The 22,305-nt window shown below is 33.5% G+C and overlaps 1 protein-coding gene across 3 annotated transcripts; it reads right to left on the bottom strand.

Annotated features, from left to right (window-relative positions):
- Positions 1-260: 260 nt before the first annotated feature.
- Positions 261-21,204, bottom strand: LOC106708286 (choline/ethanolamine kinase). Of its 3 annotated transcripts, none has more exons than XM_014499766.2 (10): positions 21,038-21,204; positions 13,503-13,624; positions 7,793-7,967; positions 6,404-6,556; positions 5,922-6,107; positions 5,678-5,807; positions 5,285-5,525; positions 4,437-4,545; positions 1,163-1,348; positions 261-631 (listed from the first exon to the last, which is right to left on the bottom strand). In XM_014499766.2, exons 1-10 carry the CDS (start codon positions 21,044-21,046, stop codon positions 521-523), a joined length of 1,422 nt encoding a protein of 473 aa, XP_014355252.2. In that variant the 5' UTR covers positions 21,047-21,204; the 3' UTR covers positions 261-520. The 3 variants fall into 3 exon arrangements, with proteins under 3 accessions (XP_014355252.2, XP_045538303.1, XP_045538304.1); XM_045682347.1 differs by lacking the exon at positions 21,038-21,204 and adding an exon at positions 20,327-20,465; XM_045682348.1 differs by lacking the exons at positions 261-631; positions 1,163-1,348; positions 21,038-21,204 and adding exons at positions 2,566-2,730; positions 20,327-20,467.
- Between the last annotated feature and the right edge of the window lie 1,101 nt (positions 21,205-22,305).

Below are 22,305 nucleotides of genomic sequence, written 5' to 3'. Positions count from 1 at the left end.
GAAATTGATTATATTTTTTTACATATATAAAGTAAATATATCCTAGGAATACCTATTTCGGTATATATTCGAATATATTTATAATAAATGACTTATATATTTCGTAATGTCAGAAATTGTTAAATTGGTTTAAAATACACGATTTTATGTAATAATTATAAGTTTATTATATTATTATTATTAATATAATTTTATTCACTTTATGTATTGATGTATATAATATTAATAAATAAATGAAACAAATACATATTTGACGTGTTATTTACATAGATTTTTCACAGGATGTTACATTATCAGATATCACAGAAATCTTTCTATAATACATACATCCAATTTGATATAAATATTTGTTAACACTTACAAGTACTTGCACTTTATTATTTTCTTATTTATACTTCTTCGTTTTCAGTTTGAGACACGAAATTGGTCGCACATCGTCCGTCCCTCTCTCTCCCGTACAGTACACAGTCAGTTAGAGCGGGATAGCACTACCCTACACAGTGAGCGCGCTACAACCCTCTCATATGTCTACTTCACATATTTTCCTCTTCTGGGGGAAGCCGAATTTTTCCTTCTTTATCACTTCCTGCTTTAAACGAAGGTACGTCTCTACCCTGGATAGACCGTACTCCTGTAAAATTTAACAATTAATTTTTATTCTATATATATAAAAGAAAGTCGTGTTAGTTACACTATTTATAACTCAAGAACGGCTGAATCGATTTGACTGAAAATTGGTGGGCAGGTAGCTTAGAACTAGGAAACGGACATAGGATAATTTTTACCCCGTTTTCTATTTTTTATTCCGTAAAATTCGCGTCCGTAAATCCGTAAAATAAAGTCGCGGGTAAAAGCTAGTAATTAATAATTTTATATAATAAATGTAATATACTTTAAAAGAAAAATAGTGTAGAAAAAATAAATTTAAATATTCAGAAAGATTAGCATACTTTGTTTAATGAAGTTTTATATATTCGACCTCTTTGGTAACCAAATTATAATCCGAAAATCTGGCCGCTGAGAATATTTTACATTTAATTTAATTAAAAAAAAGATAAATGAATTAATAATCACTAGAGAAAAAAATAAATTGGCAGAGGATTCCCACATTAGTCATAATATTTTTTTCAGCTGCGCTGTTTTATAGAAAATCTATAGTTACCCAGTATCCGAAGGGTATCTGACTCTTGGATGCGTTGACGATGGACCACAGACTCCAGAAGAGGTGGCTGGCGAGAGCGAACGCCTCCACCTCGGTGAGGAGCTGGTTGATGTCGTCAATGGAAGGCTCCTTACTCTCAGAAGGGCTGGTGAAGTAATGCTTCAGGTACTCCTTGATGAATATCTCCTAGAAAATGTGATTGGAATGTTCTAGAAGGGAGTATTCAATATGTATTAGATTAAAATAAAACATGTTTACGAATTAAATTAATATTTTAAGTTATCAATGAGTTCGTTTTTTTTATGACACCACAAAATTTCGTCAAACATCGTTAAAAAATTCGTAAAAAATATTTTACTGATTATATGAAGTTATTCTTTTATCACTACAAGTTGCTGTGACGTCATTAGACTCAATGTCTTATGTTATCGTGAATGTGTAGTAATTTATATTACCAGATATCTTCTTCTTACCATATTTCAGTTATTTATATAAACAATCCATTAAATTAAATTAAAAACAAGTTTATTTTTGCTAAAAAATGTTCTATATTCAATGCTTGACGAAAAAAAAACAATTAATAATGCCTATGATTAATTCAGCCAGAATTAATGTAGACTAATGAAAAATTAACTATGGTAAAAAATACTATAATTACTGTCTAATAAAATTTATAAAAAAAAAATCGTTCAAGTAAAATATTTTCAAAAGGCTGAAAAATCAACGGCAATAAAATTTAAACATAAAAGTTGACTCTCTTTTGTAAAGTACTTTTACTCATACGAGAGCGGGCGGCGGCCATTTTGTGATTCCTATACAACCGTCGTCAAAAAGGCAAAGGTCGCGTCCGTTCAGCCCGCGGCTGACACAACTCGCTGTCTCCGCTAAAAATTAAGCATAAAAAAACAAACACAAGCTGCGTAATGGCGGGAACCCTTATGAATATCCAATAAAAAAAAAGCTTACTTAAAAAAAAACTTTTCCGTCATTCATTCGTACGTTCATCGAAAAAAAAAATATCAATTCATTATAAAATAATATGACCAAAATGACCTTTAAATTTACGATTATCTTAAAAAAAAATTAGAAATTAACCAGAATATGAGTTTAAAAACAAATTATGTGGTCACGACAAAGTTACTTAGAAAAGTCAAAAGTAGATTCGAACTTGAAGTTTTTTTTTGCAACTTGTGAAGAAAATTCATTTCTATACAAATTTATAAAAAAAAAATGATAAGACATTTCAGTAAACATGCATTACTTATATAATATTAAAAGAAAAAAAAAAAAGAAAAAAAAAATACAGTCGAACCTGGATATGTGAGAGTCAAAGGAACACATATTCTTCTCGCTCATAGAGGTTTTCTTTTTTTTTGGTTTCTCTCTAACCTGTATTTCTCGCTTATAGAAGTTGTCCTTCGAAACCAATAATTCTCGCTCATAAAACTTTCTCACGTATCCAGTTCTCGCTTATCAAGGTTCGACTGTAATCTTTAATTATCCGCACTTTTATGTAATGATTTTAACAAACCTCATCGGGCTTTTGTTGTATGATTCATTCACTTTGTCTGTAACTTCAAAAATATAATGAAACTGATGAAATTAGAGTGATATTGTAAATATATAAAAGAAAGTCGTGTTAGTTACACTATTTATAACTCAAGAACGGCTGAATCGATTTGACTGAAAATTGGTGGGCAGGTAGCTTAGAACCAGGAAACGGACATAGGATAATTTTTACCCCGTTTTCCATTTTTTATTCCGCGCGGACGGAGTCGCGGGTAAAAGCTAGTTGTAAATAAATTCAATGAAACCAACAACAAAAAAAAAACCTAGAATCATTAGAAATTGACCATAAACATTTTTTTTTCTGTATTACAAGATCACCCTATAAATACTAGGGCTGGTTGAAAAGAATCCGAAACGACAATTAAAAAAAAGAAATAACATTTTTTTTTACTAGAAACGTAATTTGCAGTCTTTTACGATCTCAATACATGTAATTTTGGGAAATAATAATTATTTGTTTAAAAAATATTCAGCTTTATAGTGAGACAGTTTTCATTTTCATGAAAGTGGAGAAAACGGAGGTTCGTGCCGTCATAAAGTTCTACGTTTTAAAAGGGAAATCGGCGACCCAGATTCAAACTAAGTTGAATAGTGTGTTAGGGGATTCTTCACCTTCATTAAGCACTATCCACTCTTGGGTGGCAGAATTCAAACGAGGACGAACGAGCTGCAATGACGCTCCCCGTAGCGGAAGACCAAATGAGGTAACTACCCCAGAAATGGTCAGTAAAATAAAAAATATTGTATTAGAAGACCGTCGATTAAAACTCAGGGAGATAGCCCAAATTGTGAACATCTCATCTGAACGCGTTTTGAACATATTACATGAGCATTTATCTATGAAAAAGGTTTGTGCCAGATGGGTGCCGCGGCTTTTGAACGACGAGCAAAAGAAACAAAGAGTGAATGTTTCAAAGGAGTGTTTGGAACTTTTTAGACGGAATCCCAATGAATTTCTTCGTCGATTTATAACAGTTGATGAGACCTGGATCCACCACTACACGCCGGAGACCAAAGAGCAGTCTAAACAGTGGACTAAAAGAGGCGAACCCGCACCAAAGAAGGCGAAGACGACATTATCGGCAGGCAAGGTTATGGCAACCGTATTTTGGGATGCTAGAGGTGTCATCTATGTGGATTACCTTGAAAAGGGGAAAACAATAAATGGCCCATACTATGCAAACTTGTTGCAAAAGTTGAGTGACGCAGTGAAACAAGAAAGACCCCACTTGAATAGGAAAAAAATATTGTTCCACCACGATAATGCACCGGTCCACACTGCAAAAGTTGCGATGGCAAAAATTAAAGAGTTACGCCTTGAATTACTGCCCCACCCGCCATATTCGCCAGATTTGGCCCCCTGCGACTTCCATCTGTTTCCAAATTTGAAAAAATGGCTAGGAGGACAGAAATTTTCGTCCAACACTGAAGTGATTGACGCCGTTAATGGCTATTTTGAAGGACTTGACAGTTTTTTTTTATAAAAATGGAATAATAGCCCTGGAGAAGCGTTGGTCTAAGTGTATTGAGCTAGGAGGAACATATGTAGAAAAATAAATTAAATTTATTCAAATATCTCTTTTTTCTCCTCTTCATTCCGGATACTTATCAATCAGCCCTCGTAAGTCATACAATAATGGTAATGTATGTTAAAGCCATCATTTATCCCATACACTTCAATAAATGGGATTAAGATTCAACTGACCTTTTGTTCTAGATTCGGCCAATTCTCCTGGTTCTCGTAATAGAAGGGAGGTTCAGGGTTCGTGTAATCATACGCCCATTCCTGGAGATGATTTGCGATATCGAAGCCTCTGTAAATAAAATATTAATCTAATATAAAAAATTCTCGTGTCACAGTTTTCGTCACCGTACTCCTCCGAAACGGCTTGACCGATTCTCATGAAATTTTGTGAGCATATTCAGTAGGTCTGAGAATCGGACAACATCTATTTTTCATAACCCCCCCCCATTTTTTTTTAACTGCGCGCGGACAGAGTAGCGGGCGACAGCTAGTATTATATATACACTTAAACCTAGACGGGCGAGAAACTTTTATAAGCGAGAGTCATTTTCTAATCCCGAAGAATTTTCAAAGCGAAAACTCGAGTACGAGAGATATCTTTTTAAATATATCGCGGTCTTTTAGACCAGGGATTCCTAAAGGGGTCAATATCGACCCCCCTGGGGTCGATATTGAACTTAAAACATTGCTATTTCTCACTCTGTCTTCTATTGACCTAAGTCAGAATGAATAATATTAATAATAATTGATCTTAAAAGTAGGTAATTTGGCCATGGGGGGGGGTCTGAGGTAACAGTTCATTTTGGAATAGGGGGTCACTTGTCCAAAATAGTTTGGGGATCCCTACTTTAGACTCTCGCTTATCTAAATTACGAAAAACTTGTTTAGTGTTGTTTACTAATAGAGTGAGTTGTTTTAAAATAAAGCATTTTGAAAAATATACATCGAGATCATTTAATAAAAATGAAAAATCCTGCTCGAAGGATCATAAAATTCTGTAAAGACATGTATAATAAAATTTAACTCACCTGTAGTTATAAGCACAGTACTCAAAGTCGATAAGCACTAGTTTAGGTTCCCCACTATCAGATATATGACTGGTAACACTGTCCGATGTGTTTGTATCTTCAAACTGTGCCAGTGGTTCTAATCTCGTATGATTGTTCTCTTTATCAGACTGTGGAGCATCCACGCTGTATGTCTGCACGTAGTCCGCTGATATATCATCCTCTGTGGTAGGCTGGATATCTTCTAGAAGAAGAATGTTACCTGCAAGAGATAATTTAACAACTGCACTGTCAATAAATGGTTAGTTAACGAGGAGTATGGCAGTGACTGGATGGGAAAGAGAGTGAAAGAGAGAAGAAGGGGGGGGAGGGGGAGAGAGCAAGATTCAGTTAAAAAAGCAAGTTTCTTCTCACCTTCTTGTAGATCGTTATGGCAGAAGACAACAGGAGATTCAATTGAGGCGATGAATTTCTTGAGCCACTCAATCTCGTTTTCAAAGTCCACTGTCTTCAAACGCTTTATTATCTCTTCTTCTTCTTCATTCTAACACAAAGAGATAATGATTATGATTAACCACAAGAGTTGTTTCACAAAATTAAATTTTTATAGCCAATATATGGCTAAGGGTCTAGATTGGAACCAGATATAGTTACTAACCTTTCCAATTGCATATTTCGTAAGCCTCTCACTTCTGACCGTCCTGAGCCATTTGGCCATCGTCTTCCACAACCAGTTGGGCTCCTTGGACAGCGGAACATCCATTGAATGTATGGCCGCCATCTTTTCTGCAATCTTCATTGATAATGCCGGCTCCGCTAACTCTCTTGTTAGAAGAGGACGCGCCTGGAAAATACACAAGTTTTGAAGTTAATTACTTCATTAGAGAAATTGAAAATTACAGCGTCATCTACGGGACAGTAATTTCAATATTTTATTAACTGGACTTGCGAAAGAGGGCGCTGCAATGCTGCTTGGTTTATGCTATTACAGTAGTAGAGCGTACAAAATCAGTACAAAATCAGTGCTGGCATATTAGCAAAATGTAAACCACTAACGAGTGAGCCAATACAGTCCGAGCCAGGCCAGCACTACTGGTCTTCACTGGCATAATGTAAACAGGGCATTATTTATATATTTACCGGTATATATTCTTCTATTCTGCCGCCAGAGAACACGCCATGCAATTTGGGTCCTAATCTTCTTTCCGACAGCAATGTGAAGATGACAGATTCCGTAACGATTGCGTCCATTGCGCGCTCACCGTGCACTTGACCGTAAATCCTTAATAAAACCTGATACAAAACGCTCAATGTATAACAAAGATAAAATTTAAAATATTTATATAAGATACATTTACTAGTCATCTAACTAATATTATAAATGCGAAAGTTTAAATGGATGGATGTTTATTAGAAGGTATCTCCGGAACAGCTCAACGGATCTTGATGAAATTTGTCACAGATGTAGAACATAGTCTGGAAGAACACATAGGCTACTTATTAAGTTTTTTAAAAAATTTATTAAAAAAAAGTTTATAAATCTTGATTTTTAATAAATACTACACTACTAGCGTGCGCACGCGATTCCGTCCGCGAGGAATTAAAGAAAAACTTAATAAGTAGCCTATGTGTTCTTCCAGACTATGTTCTACATCTGTGACAATTTTCAGCAAGATCCGTTGCGCCGTTCCGGAGATACCTTCTAACAAACATCCATTCATCTATCTAAACTTTAGATAGATGGATGGATGGATATTTGAAGGTATCTCCGAAACGGCTCCACGGATCTTGATTAAATTTAACATAGATGTAGAACATAGACTGGAAAAACACGTAGGCTACTTATTAAGTTTATTTTTGTAAATCTACACGGACGGAGTCGCGGGCTACAGTTATACATAAATAAGCTTATGATGCCTATTTCTTTCCACTATTAATTACTAATAACGTAAATATATTTGAATTTTCTATTGCATTGAGATATGTGCTGACGTTTGCATGACACCATACACGTGTTAGCAAGAGTTTATGATAAATACGTGACTTTGTATGGATTGCGTCGTGTATATTATCTTTGTTTTAGACATATTAACATGAAATTACTTTAATTAGTACTTAGAAAAGTAATTAGTATTAAAGAAAACACTGATCTTTATTGTTGGATGAATACTATAGTCCTGATATACATAAAGGTAGAGTACCTACAATAAAACCTGTTGTTACTTATGTCCATTGCATCGTCTTTACTTGTTCGTACACAAAAGTATAGAGAGATAATATAAAAATAGCTGTCGCCGGCCATTCCGTCCGCGCGGAATTAAAAAAAAACTTATTTAATAGCCTATGTGTTCTTCCAGACTGTGTGTCATTTATACCAAATTTCATTGAGCTCCATACAGGCATTCTGGAGATACCTTGTAATAAACATTCGCATTTATTATATTAATAAGATAATATACATGTAACGAAAATTTTTAAACTTAATTGCATACAGATAAGAAATAAATGTCTCCGAATATACAAACTAACCTTTGTTGGCTCCTCAATCGAGAAAGAACCCAATCTGCCCATGGACTTGCCGGGGAACTTTATGCCGGCTGCGTCTGGCTCCGCGTCCGGGGAGTTCTCGCGGCGCAGGTAGCCACCGAGCTTGGTGGCGTCATCGGGCAATGCCACGTAGTACAGGAAGTTTGATAAACCACCGCTGTTGACAAATAAATGTTGTAAGTTAAAAAAAACTATAATACTCGTGTACTAGACCTCTTTTCCATTAAGCAGAATATATGAACTACACTTTCGTTCGAAATGTAACACATAATTGAAATAAAAAGCAATCTTTCGTGTCTTTTCGTCGTTATCTTTTGTCTATCAATTGGTTTCTGAGACCAAAATATCTATATAAAACATATCGTCATCCCTGTCAATATCTTTGACTAAACAGAGATAATAATGTGTTTAAATGGGAATTTCGGTCTCAAAAACTCACGGTAAGTTTAATTTTAAAAGATAAAATTTTGCTAATACGAAAAATTGTCACTTTGTTTCCAATACAATCTATAGCCGGGGTTGCCAACATAAATCGCGACTATTGGTTCAGTAGATCATAACAAAGCAAAAAAATATAAATAAGTAAAAAATAACTTAGATGCTCATATGCAATACTCAGAATATAAATATGTATTAATCTATATATATAAAAGAAAGTCGTGTTAGTTACACTATTTATAACTCAAGATCTGTCGAACTGATTTAGCTGAAAATTTATGGGGAGGTAGCTTAGAACTAGGAGACGGACATAGGAACTTTTTTTATCTTGTGTGCATTTTTTTTATTCCGCGCGGACGGAGTCGCGGGTAAAACCTAGTTAAGTATAAATGACATCTTTATGATGGATTATAATAATTACTAAACTATACTATTTCATTTCAGATTTCAAGAAGATTATGTTACATCGCACACGGTTCCGAAAATAAAAAGTAGATCTTTGGACTAATCAAGTTGCCAACCGTGAATTTTATTAAACTGTTTTTTTTTTCTTTTCTTTTCAACTTTAAATACTATAAATAATAAGTAGCACTGGTTCTAGAGAACCATGAACAAGAAAAGTTGACTATACTAGGTGAAGGACAATCTTCTTCCTCGCTTCAAACAATTAATTCGTTCATTACCATTCATTCTTGTTTATAATATGACGTACATTACGATTATCTTATCGTTGGTAGTTTTCCAATGTCCCACATTCGACGTAGCAATATTACAAAATAGATTTATGATTTATAGCTATCGCCCGCGACTCCGTCCGCGCGTACTTTACCAGGCGTCCGGATAAAGCCGGACATAGGTAGGCTTTTTGATTGCGTATCCGGCCAAAATAAACAGTTTTCCGGCTTCTGTTAGGCTTTTTACATATCCCAAACGAGAGTGTACCTATTAATACTGAGACAAAATCCTAAATAATATAGGTATCCGAACTTTCTACCCAAATGTCCGGCCAAACTGGCTGGTCTGTCTGGTTAGTTTGGCGACCTGGCAACTCTACTTCCAAACTATGGTTCTACATCTATGTCCATCATTCATCGATATCCATTGATCCATCCAAATAGTCGTATTAACAATATTAATATTAGTAACATATCATTTATTCTTTTGATAAGAGAATAGGTACATAATATGCGACAATTGTTCGAGGTAAATACATTTTCCTTGTTCGTCACGTTTTTATTTAACAAGGTAAAATGTATGACTTTCATACAATACCTGTTTAACATAGCAGATCAGGGCCGGCTTTAGCATTTCTGGCGCCCTAGGCGAGATTTTTGCGGCGCCTCTTTTTTGCCTCACTGTTTGATTTGAAGAAGCATTTACAGTTTCACCGGGCTTGAGGTGGCCGGGCGCAGATGGCGCTTAGCCTCGTTTAAGAGTAACTAGGCTCGAGTGCTCCATCAGGAGCCTCGGCTCGGGCTGATACTTCGTTATTATTACCGTATTGGGATTATTACCAGGTTGGGAGATCCCAGGGGACACCGCAGGCGTTTATATCTGACTCTTGCGCCTGCGGCGCCCCCTTTTACCAGGCTACCTGGGGGTTCGCTCCACCTGGCCTTATCCTAACGCCGATAATGTAGCGGATTTTCCATTTAGTGCTTCGCAACGCAAATATACATCCTGTTCTCGGATTATGATTTTTTTTCTATATTACATAATCTAATTTTTCATTCAGTCTGACTAAATGACTTCAATATGTCTTAATACTATTGTCGCTGCAGTCGAATTCTCCGATAGTCGTAAGTTTCCACAGCCGAAAATACTATACAAAAATGTATTTAATTTAATTTTTTTCAAAAACAACAGTATTTTTTAGTTCGGCATTCACTCGATCGCAACAATAAATGCGATATAAAAAGATATATCGATTTCAGTTTTTGCGTTGTCAAGCAATTTTCAATGTTGTATTCATACAATAGGTAATCCGGAACTTAACGCTGCTTACCCAGTTTTTGTTATACTTCATAAAGTAAGGGTAAAAAATATAAATTTCATTTCAAACATTTCAAACAAAAGACACTGAATTCATTATCTAACATTAAAAATCGTTTTTAACGAAGATCTTAACGACTTTAGTAGCTTAGGTAAGAATACGACATTTAAAAAAAAGAATGCAACTTCACGAATATTTTAAGCGAGCTTAAGTGCAACAAAGTGCACTCAGAAAGGTGTGGGTTAGTGGTCATTACTTTTAACCTTGAACAAGGTTAAGCGTGCGAGATTTTAATTCTTCTCTAAGTATAAATTGGAGTTAAAATATAACTTAAGTATAGTAAAGTATAAAACCTCTTTTTTATAAAGGGTTAAAAGCAGAATAAAAAAGTTGCCTATAATATGGCTGCGTGCATCAGCTACCTTCCCGTCTATGTCCCATTAAAATCGATACAGCCGTTCCGGAGACTATATGGAACAAACGCGGCCTTGCAGACAGGTAGCAAAGTAGTCAAAACAATTGAATACAGGGTAAAGTTCCCCGCCGAAAAATATTCTAATTTTTTTCCTCTCATTTTCTTTGAAAAAGTAAACATGTTTTTGTACATGTGTGTTGGCAGTGAAAATTCACAGCGACAACTGAACGTTTGATTCGTGGTTACGTCGACGTGACGTCATTGAACAAAATAAGTCAAATAATCGCTCACTTTAAAAAAAAAAATCACCCACAGAATAAAGCAGCCAGCATTGAAGGTCAAGTCGGTGTTTACGTTTTTTATCCTACGGATTAAATTCAAACATTCTTTGTTAACTACGTAGTAAGTATTTCAGACGCATAATGCGACACAGATTATTATCTGTTTTCGAATAAACGCCTAAATTATATAAACATGGGAAATCCAAATACTGTACATAACAAGCAATATGATATTTAATTTATGCAGTTGTTTTTTGAATCGTGAGATTAAATTAAATGTTATTGTAACAAATGCCAACCTAACGATATAAAGTTATACTAGCTGTCGCCCGCGACTTTGTCCGCGCGGAATAAAAAATTTACCATAGCAGCGCCATCTATTGATTACTTACTCAACCCAGTCGAAAGGTATCGACATCTGTTAGAATCATTTGGAGTTAACAGATAATTGTGACTGTCAAATAATAACAGACAAATAATTAGCAATAAATTAAAATTGCGACTATAATTTGAGATTTAAACTATCCTATCTCTCAAGTTGGATCGAACTGCACATGGTGTGTGAATTTTATTATAATCGGTTAAGTGGTTTAGGAGTCCATTGAGGACAAACATTGTGACACGAGATTTATATATATTAAGATGAGTAAAAACGTTTTCATGTCAATATTTTGGTATAAACGAGTTTTGGTATAAACGGTAGAAATCAAAAGTTTCAGAATCGTAACAACATATAGATATTACATATTACATATAATATTACAAATGCGAATGTTTAAATCGATGGATGTTTGTTTAAAGATATCTCCTAACGGCTCAATGGATCTTGCTGAAAATTGGCACAGATGTAGAACATATTCTGAAAGAACACATAGGCTACTTATTAAGTTTTTTTTTAACCCGCGCAGACGGAGTCGCGGACGACAACTAGTTACTTATTCATGTAGATACAAATATGTATGCATATATAGTTGTTCGGTACTTATCATTGTAGTTGCGATAACATAGTACAAATGTCAGCGGCCTAAGAACCAGCTGAAACCAGTTCAGTGAATATGGAAATAAATTATCAAAGATAAACAAATTAAATAAAATATTGGATTAAACGAGAACCGGTTATGTATAACAGAAAAAAAACTTCATTAACTGGACCCTCTTAATCTAACTAATATAATAAATTTGATCCGAACCTTTGCTTGGATATTTGTTACAAGGTATCTCCATAACAGCGAAACGGATCTCGCTGAAATTTGGCATAGATGTAGAACATGGTGCCAAAGATTACACAGACAAATAAAGAATATTTTTGTTTTTCATTCATCGCGGACTGAGGCAAAAGCTAGCACTACCATAGTAACAAAATTGGGAGCGTTAAAACTTGACAGTTGAACTTAGACCAGACTGACGTCACAGCTGTTAAGTCTAGATCGCGAAATAATTTAACACTAATAAATATAAGTGAGTTGGCTTCATTGCTCGTGCAAAAGGTATGTGTTAAGCACTTTTTAATTAATATTTTATCATGGTCTGAATAATGCTTTGTGCTTGCTAGTGGTTTTTAGAGGCTGAACCTCTGTAAGTAAAGTTACGCTCAATAAATATTACGTAATAGTGCTGACGGAAACACTTCGTGTACATCAAAGGCAAAGAAAATGTCGTTTATATTCCAACGAATGCGGTACAAATGAGATGTGGCGTATAATACAATCCGAACTTAATGTCGGGTCACTTTTACACCGCCGCCAACTGCGCAAAAAAGGAGTACACTTCCGCGCGCTGTTTCCTCTACCTACAGTGGGCCTGACAACGTAGGCATTTGATGGCAACTATCCGCGCCGGCATAAATTTTGAATCTTGTAATACTCGTATGTTTTGTGACACGGCGTACTCTTGTTGATTAAACCTTTACAAGGCAACTTGTTTATCCACTTTGAGTGGGGACACGTTGCTGTTGTATGCTGTCTTTTAATTTGCTGTTTTCTTTGTAATATATCTGATGTTATTCAACGGGAATTTAATTCCGTGTAAAGTTTAACTCCTCATTAGTAAGCAATCTGAAGTGTTAATTGGGAGTAATAATAACTGATAATTAAAAAAGAACTTAAGTAGATACATTACTCTTCTTTTCGATTTTTCGAATACGTAATGGAATTTAAAGTGGCCAATTTGTTTGTAACAAATAAACTCAGAAATTACTGAAACGATTTCAAAAATTCTTTCACCATTACATAACTACATTATCCCTGTGTAATATAGTCTATGTTATGAAGACATGGTAGTCAAACTGGCTTCTTTTTGCCACACTTTTGTATCAAATTTGTGCTTTGTGTGTGTTTTGTTTTATATCCTTTGTGTGATAGTAAATATGTAGGAAGGAAAACATCGTGATGCAACCTGCACATATCTGAGAAGAAATTCAATGATATGTGTGAAGTCAACCAACCCGCACTGGGCCAGCGTGGTTGACTATGACCTAGTCACCCCTAACTTGGGGTAGGCTCCGAGCCCCTCGGTGGGGACGTATAGCGAGCTGATGATATATTTTCTTTCTTTCTTTCAACTGACCTGATACGCCTGAAGATCAGTTCCGAGGGCTTGACACTTTTCCAGGCGCCGTGTAAATAGTTCCTGCAGATCCTGCCCGCTACCTCACGCATCTCCTCCTCTGTACCGCACATTTGCAGTTTCTGCAACAAAATTGTGTATTTTATATATATTTGTATACTATCCGTCGCCCGCGACTCCGTCCGCGCGGAATAAAAAAACTTAATAAGTTATCTATATGTTCTTCCAGACTAAGTTCTAGATCGGTTCCAAAGTTCAACAAGATCCGTTGAGCCGTTCCGGAGATACATTTAAACAACCATCCATCCATTCAATCATTCGCATTTATAATATTAGTAAGATTTTATATATTAGAACAATAAAAAGTAAATGTACTAGTTTTTCATAACGTGACATAACTACATAAGAACATATATCGCGCTAATATTAGATAATTATAATTGTGTACTTAAATATACTTTTTTTACTAACTAAACTATATGACTTAAGCCTATTAAGTATTGGAATCAGCTATAAAATGACCTTCACGTGTATTCTTTATCCTTTTCGTTAGCATATTTTATTCGCAATATAACCATAAAAACACGACCTGATCTTTTGAACATTAAATTTCGTTGCGAGCGTATATTGATTCAAAATAACTTGGTCAGGGACACGGTATATTTATATAGCAACGTAGCCTTGTTTTTATTTTACATTTAAAACATTATAAGTAAAATTATGAAAAGATATAGCTTAGAGTATTACAGATAAAAAATATCTACCATATAAATCGCATCTCTTTCTATCATCTCTGTTGTCTCTATTTCGTTCCCTCTCTTATATAACCTTTCAGAAACTCCATCCATCTTCTTTAAGATCTCTAAACAGAACAATATATCATCTCTACATTCATATCAGAGTGCCATTTTCATTAAGCAGATGGTCACTCGACTTCGTACAATAGGCTGGCGATTACAGCCAGAGTCGCACGTCGAATTTATCATTAAAAAAATCATTCTTCACAATTTACGTCGCAAAAACTTCACAATAACGTATTTATACGTTACAATTTATCATACATGTAGGCCGATGTAGGGATTACTGTTGGTTTCGGAGACCAAAATATCTATATTAAACATATTGTCATCCCTGTCATTATCTTTGACAAAACAGAGATAATAGTTGTTTTAAACGAGGTTTTTTGTCTCAGAAACCGACTGTTATTAGTGTTATCATACCGCAACAAATGCTGACCTGCTTAGTCAATTGTTTTTGTTACCTTGCCTACTGGCAACATATCAATAATCTGACAAGGCCAGGTTATTGCCAGATAAGAATATTATTTTATTACTAGATAGTATTTTTATGATTGTAACTTAGCAACTGATCTTAACTGTTAAAAGATATGTAATGCGCGCAAAATAAACATTAGTAATTATTTATCAGTTAGGATGACTGAACAAAATAACCTACAATAATTTCATTGGAGAGATAATCAACATTAGCCAGCCCACTATACGCCCTCACTAAGGGGTTCGGAGCCTACCTCAAATCAAGGGTGACTAGGTCATAGACAACCACGCTGACCCAGTGCAGTCTTCGCACATATTTTTGAATTTCTACGCAGATATGTACAGGTTGCATCACGGGTAAATCTACATATGTCAATCGAGAAACACATAGATACATGGCGGGATTCGAACCTAGGACTTGCGAATTACAGATCAAGTGCTTAACCCCTAAGCTACCAACACTCCTAATAAATATATAAGCGATAAATTAATTCAAGATTTTTAACATATTGTTTTAAATCTGAATTATATTGAAAAAAGTGTTAAGATGGACAAAAATTATAACATTGAATCCTTGAAAGTTTTTTTACATTAAAGTATGAAGGAAGTCGTTGCTATCTCAAGGTAAAGAATTATAATCTTGAGTGGAAAGACGAACTTCATAAAGATATGACAACTTTTAAATATACAATTACTCACGTATGGTATTTTGATGTGAAACATCTATAGGATCACTTGTAAACCGAATCGTTGGCGTGGCGACGCTTGCCGTGGCGACGGGTCGCCACGCTATACTGAGGTATATATATACCTCAGTATAGCGTTATTATTATTATCATTATAATCATTATGATCATTATAATCATTACTATCATCGTTGTCATTATCATTTATTTAATTATAAAATTTAATATTTTATGCATATTACTTGTACACACACGATGTTTCACATCTGCCAGGCGTCCCATGACGGCTCACATTTTTTTTTAAAATTATTATACAGTTTATAAACCTAATAAACAATCATTGATATCAGGAAAAGAACGCAATAATAAAGTGCTTTGTTCACGGCTCATTTACTTCGCATATTTCCGATATGTCTCGGAAATATTGTTTATTTTTAAACTGCCGCCATATTCTAATTATACGCTATAATTTTTGTTTACAAAAAAGTAAAAAAAAAACATTCTTTAGTTATTTTTTAGTTATAACCTTACTTTTACCTTAAATTATTGTATTTAAAACGACTGTTATCGTGCTTAGCGGTAATAATCATAGCTGTTTTAATCGTAACTTCAAAGTCTATATGGTTACTGGTAAATCGCGAAATTCGCCCTTTTTTTATTTGTCTAGAGGCGATAAATATAAGCACATGTAACTAGAAAAAATTGAAAAAAGGGGAATTAAGTAATTTTATAACAATTAAATTCATTTTTAATAGACATAATGTGATATAGCATATTAAATGACGGTAACTTAGTTTAAAATTTAATTTGTGCCAAGTTACGATCACTTGAATTTTCGCTGTCGAAAATGTTGTATGATTTTTTTTTCTCGGTTATATCAAATAAAATGTTTTACTGCCAGTATTTCACCAATGGATTTTTTTTTAAATTTACACTAAAGATAGAACAATATAAATTAGATTGTTATTAAGATATTCAGCTTGTTTTTTATACGATAACTTATCAGTGCTTGTTGAATAAAGGATTATGAACAATATACAGCGAGATAAACATCTAAACGTGTATCGATTCAAGGCTAAATAAAACGTTAATTTTAAATAGAAGTTAAAAAAAATTTCGTACAAGTCAAAATTGTTTTTTCTCCGTAGTTTTTTTAAATTTAAAGCAAATACCATTTTTGTTCATTATTTAATTAAATAATTTTTCTTGATATTGTAAATAAAAATATTTAGTGTTTTAACAGAAAAAAAATTTTTTTTAACATTTTTTTCAAATAGGCAATGTTGTAACTTAGAAACAATCTTAATAAAATAAGTGTTTACTAAATTATCTTGGCATAATATTATACTTATCAAAAGCTAAATAAGTAATTGCTTAAGATAGTAGACGAGCTAAGTCATTCAAATTATTAAAGTAATCACGTCTTATCAGTAGGCTTTTCAATTGCCTGATAATTTTACATTACTAGCTGTAGCATGCGACACCGTCCGCGCAGGATTAATAAAAAAAAACTAAATTAGTAACCTATATATTCTTCCAGACTATTCTACATCTATGACAAATTTCAATGAAATCTGTGCAGCCTTTTTGCAGATACCTTTTAACAAACATCCATCCATCAATCCATACATTTGCATGTATATTAGTATAAGAGAGATAGGCAAACAAACAATTAAAAATTATGTTATCAATGCTCGCCTTGAACCTAAGCATATCCAAATCTTATCAAATAATATCTAATGCAAGTGTTAATTCAAGAGAAATGATAAATATAGATAACTAGCTTTTATCCGCGACTCCGTCCGCGGGGAATAAAAAATAGAAAACGGGGTAAAAATTATCCTATGTCCTTTTCCTGGTTCTAAGCTACCTGCCCACCAATTTTCAGTCAAATCGATTCAGCCGTCCTTGAGTTATAAATGGTGTAACTAACACAACTTTCTTTTATATATATAGATTTAACTGCGTTAGATCCGGATCAAAGAGTTATTTGATAATTTATTATCTGTAAGAATGCCTTCAATTAATACAAATTTTCCATTACCTATTAGATTAATAATGTTTATATACAAACTAGTTGTTACCTGTCTCTATATTTGGAGGTTTAGTTCTACATCTATGCCGAATTTCATCGAGATTCATTAAGCCATTCTGGAGATACCTTCTAATAAACATTCATCCACCTAAACCTTTACATCTATATATATAAAAGAAAGTCGTGTTAGTTACACTTTTTATAACTCAAGAACGGCTGAATCGATTTGACTGAAAATTGGTGGGCAGGTAGCTTAGAACCAGGAAAAGGACATAGGATTTTTTTTTACCCCGTTTTCTATTTTTTATTCCGCGCGGACGGAGTCGCGGGTAAAAGCTATTTTATAATATTAGTAAGATGGAAGATTTCAAAAATTTATATGCCAAATAAGGATAATATGTATGTCTACAGCAGTTTACTTTCCTTCGTACGTAATCAGACATATTGTCTTTCAGTCCTACTCTTACAAGACATAGTACCCGTCAGTTAATATAACATCACCATGTATAAAACTGAAATATTTTCCATGCAAAAAAAAAAAATTAATTGTATGTATGTTCTAGAAACATAACCATACAGTTCCATTAAAATGATTACTATAATTGTGTATGTATGTATTAATTAATGGTGTCTCTGATTGTAGTTTTTACGAGACTTGTCATTGCATTTTATTAATGTTTATTATTCATGATTGAGGTAAAATGATGTTAATTGATATGACCGACACAGACTTGTGTTTTTACCTACTTTTTATATCTTACAATTGGTATAGACCTGTGTTTCCCAAAGTGGACGATAACGCCCTCTTGGGGGCTTTTGAAACCTAGGAGAGGGCTATAAGGGGCCCAAAAAAATGGGGGGCATTGAAATTAATTAAAGTAATGAAATTGTGGTTTTTAAGTTTTAGGGCTGAATAAAGTTTAGGGGGCTCTGAAATATAATTGATTTTCAAAGGGGGCAGTGAAAGAAATAAGTTTGACAATCACTGGTATAGACTATCATAGGATATAAAATCCTTGTTGTTAGGTAAAGACAGCCATCTAAGTAAAATAAATACTTAAATGTTTAGATGGATGCATAGCATATATATACTCTTCCTATATATTCCCTCCTATGTCGATTAAAGGTAGTTATGTCTATGGGCAGTGTTCGCTTTATTTTGGCGTATTCAGGTGACTGTTTGCTCGTTTTGCCACCTTATGATATTAAAAAAAAATATGAATGGATGGATGTTTGAAGGTATCTCGGGAATGGCTCAACGGATCTTGATGACATTTGACATAGATATAGAGCATAGATTGGAAGAACACATAGACTACTAATAAAGCTTTTTTTTAAATCAAGCGTGGACGTTTTTCAATAAAAGTGTATAATGTATGTTGAAAAAGAGGCTGTTCCTCCAAACAGTTTATTTTTTTTTTGTAATATTCTTGCAATATGTTGTAATATATTACATTCAAAGTATTAGCCACATCTTAATTCAAATGTTGTCCTGTGTAGACTCTGCTTAGTTTTAGACTACCTGGATTTTCCTTAGAGTACCTGAGCAAGTTCCACTTACCCCGAGGAAGGGTTTCTCCTGGCACGAAAGTAATACATGAGTTAAGCACTTTTTTGCACATAGGATAAGCTTTTATTTAAATAATTTATAATGTCTGATGAAACCTTTAACAAATATATTAAACATTTCTTTATACATGGTCAAATAGATTTTGTTCACTTGTATGTATGTATTATTGGGCTCAGTTTTTTAATATGTCATACATTATTAAGAAAAAAAAAACATTGACCATTTTGTCTACATTTGTCAACTAGCTGTCGCCAGCAACTTTGTCCGCCTGGAATTAAAAATAACTTAATAAGTAGCCTATGTGTTCTTCCAGATTATTTGCTACATCTGTGCCAAAATTCAACAAGCAGTTCCGGAGATACCTTCAATCAAACATCCATCCATCCATTTCTTACCATATGGCCGGTCAGTACAATCTATATTAATATTATAAAAAGTAAAGATTTTTTGTTTACTTGTTTGCGTTAAATTGGCCCTATATTACATAACCATTTTTCTAAATTCTTTCACTGTCAGAAAGCTTCTTCATCCCTGGGTGACATAGGCTATATTTATTACTAGATACTTTTTTTTCATTCCATGTAAAGTTGCTGCAAACTAATCTTCAATTGAAAGAAAACAATATCCTGTTATATATAATCAAGTAATTGTTTAATAAAATAAAAACAAACATCATTATCAAGCTCATTAACATTATAATGTACCGTACAATACTGATTACATAATTAAGATATCATAAAACATACATAAACACCGATCAAAGTACTGAGTATATAAATCAATACATAACAATAGACATAAATAAGCAATTATTTAATAGTAAAAGCAAACAAGTAAGCAGTCACTAGATTTTGCTAAAATAATGTCTGCTCATAGTCTGCTATATTGCAGACTAATAGTTGGAAATTTTTTTTTTAATATCACAGCAAGGTACAAGATAAAAAGGTGTGAACTGCAATAGATGAATATAATATTAATAATATGTGTACTTTTGCAGGTTTTCATTAAATAAAAAGACTACAGATGAACATAGTGTTGTTTATGATATTAACACAACTACAATGTTATGAAACTGTTAGATTGTTAGAACTTTAAGAGATCGTTTGATATTTTTTTATAATAAGTAGTAATCCTGGTATTATATTATCAAATTCTGAAGGTGGTGTATTATTTAGGTATAGACTCTAAAGGGTCTAATCACCAAGACACTTAAGAGTTATTAAAAATAATGTTATTAATAAATATCAAAGGAAAAATACCCAAAAGCTGCTTCTACTGGACAGAATTAATCGATTGCAATAATTCCCAGCTTCCATTAATATCTTCTTAATTGTTGAAGACATTAAAATTTAGTAAAATTCACCGGTTATCACTTTCAATAAGGTAAGGTTATTTTCTGTCGAATTATTGATTTTACTTTGACATTGACATTTCAGTGTTGCCCGATTTTTTGTCTTTATGTCATTTAAAGTTTTAAAAATAATAATAACAAAGTTGTAAACAAAACCCTTTGTTTGTTCAATGCAAGTTAGAATTAGAATAAGTTCTAATCAAAATTCTAAACTAAATTTTGATTTAGCGTTGAAATTATAAATACATATTTAGATAAAACTTATAAACAAGTAATGTTCAAGCAAATTCATAATTAGCTTAATTAATTACATATTATATTGAAGAATTGAATAAAAACAGCTTTCATTTGGAATGGAAGTAGTTTTCTAAGATAAAACTAGAAGGAAGAAGAAAACAAAGAAAATACATATCGAAAGTTGAAAATGATATTATAGTCTTTGTATTATTTAGAGAAAATTGATTGAATCTATGTGCTCGTTATTCATAACGGAATATAAAATATGGTCAGTTATCTTCAAGATATACGTCATAGTGGTACGATGTTATGGCGAGAGAAAAAAAAAATTTTCTTGGATTATAAAAATGTTATAGCTACTATGAATCAAAAATCAAATTACCTTGGCCATGGCAGAATAATTCTTTTCTTTACAGTCAAGGAAACTAATATTTTAAGTTATTAAGACAATTGCGAAATTCACTGAGTTTTTAACATACACTAAACGTCTGCACTGCGTAGGCTAAAAATATAAACTGGCGAGTTGGCGGTGGCGAGCGAGCGAGATGTCTGTTGTATAGAAATTCGATAGGGCGACATTACACATCGTCATAAGCGCGAACGAGAAGGAATGATTCTTTTTTACTCGAAGCGTGCGGAAATTAACGAAAAGCGAAAAGCAACCCTCGTCGGTGCTTGTCGGACAACATGATTCACATGTATTATACGACTAATCTATAGAGACGCATTTCATCAATCAAAGGAAGTTATTCAACACAACGTTTAAAAGCAGTTACATATTCTTTCATAAGAAAACAGTAAACAACGTGAATCATTATTATTTGGTCTGTACATCCGAATGGGAATAAATAATTATTAATTCCGGTGATAGATTATTCACAATCAAAACATGTTTTGATGTTAATTGATAAATATTATTGTGCTAGTAAGTTTCATAAAAGTAAATATTGTTATCTGCATTTTGCATTCATATTCCTTCATTAATGTCTGTGCCATAAAAAAAATTAACAGTCTAAAAATCATCGATTTTCCAGCCAAGGTTGTCGGAAGCCGTACTTTAAACAGCGTACACCATGTTTACAAAACATCGTACGTCTATTATAAACGTGATATGCGTATTAATTCTGAGTCTAGTATAAAATGCATAATACAGATAATTACTATAACACATTAGAGATTACTCCTTTTTGCCTTTTAACTACACTCAAACTCCGCACTCGGAGTTGTATAAATGGCCTCTTTAAGTAGATTTAGTAAGAAAAATATACACTTATTGACCAATTAAAATGTTTTGGGATCGATTATTGATTTTGACTGTGTCTATCTCTTTGCATTACAAGATATCAAGATAGGATTAAAGATATCCTATAAATGTATAAATTTGGAGCACAAAAGAAGGGGCGGGGTGGGGGGAAGGCCTCCGTAGGCCTTTTGTTGGTAAATTCCCTCAGTGTTTTACATTACATGACATTTCGAAAATCTAGTCTCGATTAGAGTTCAAACTTGTATGCATATATTAGTATTTTATCTATGCTTGTATGTAACACTCCATCTATGGATTACATATATCTATGGTTAAGAGATACCTACAGTCTTTTTCAATGTAAACATTATTGCAAAAAGACTGTATATTTATTTGTGTTCAAGGAC

The sequence above is a fragment of the Papilio machaon genome, chromosome 19 (genome assembly GCF_912999745.1).
Source record: "Papilio machaon chromosome 19, ilPapMach1.1, whole genome shotgun sequence".
In the NCBI taxonomy this organism is placed as follows: domain Eukaryota; kingdom Metazoa; phylum Arthropoda; class Insecta; order Lepidoptera; family Papilionidae; genus Papilio; species Papilio machaon.
The sequence above is the reverse complement of the archived record's forward strand: the minus strand, read 5'-3'. Positions and strand labels throughout refer to the sequence as shown.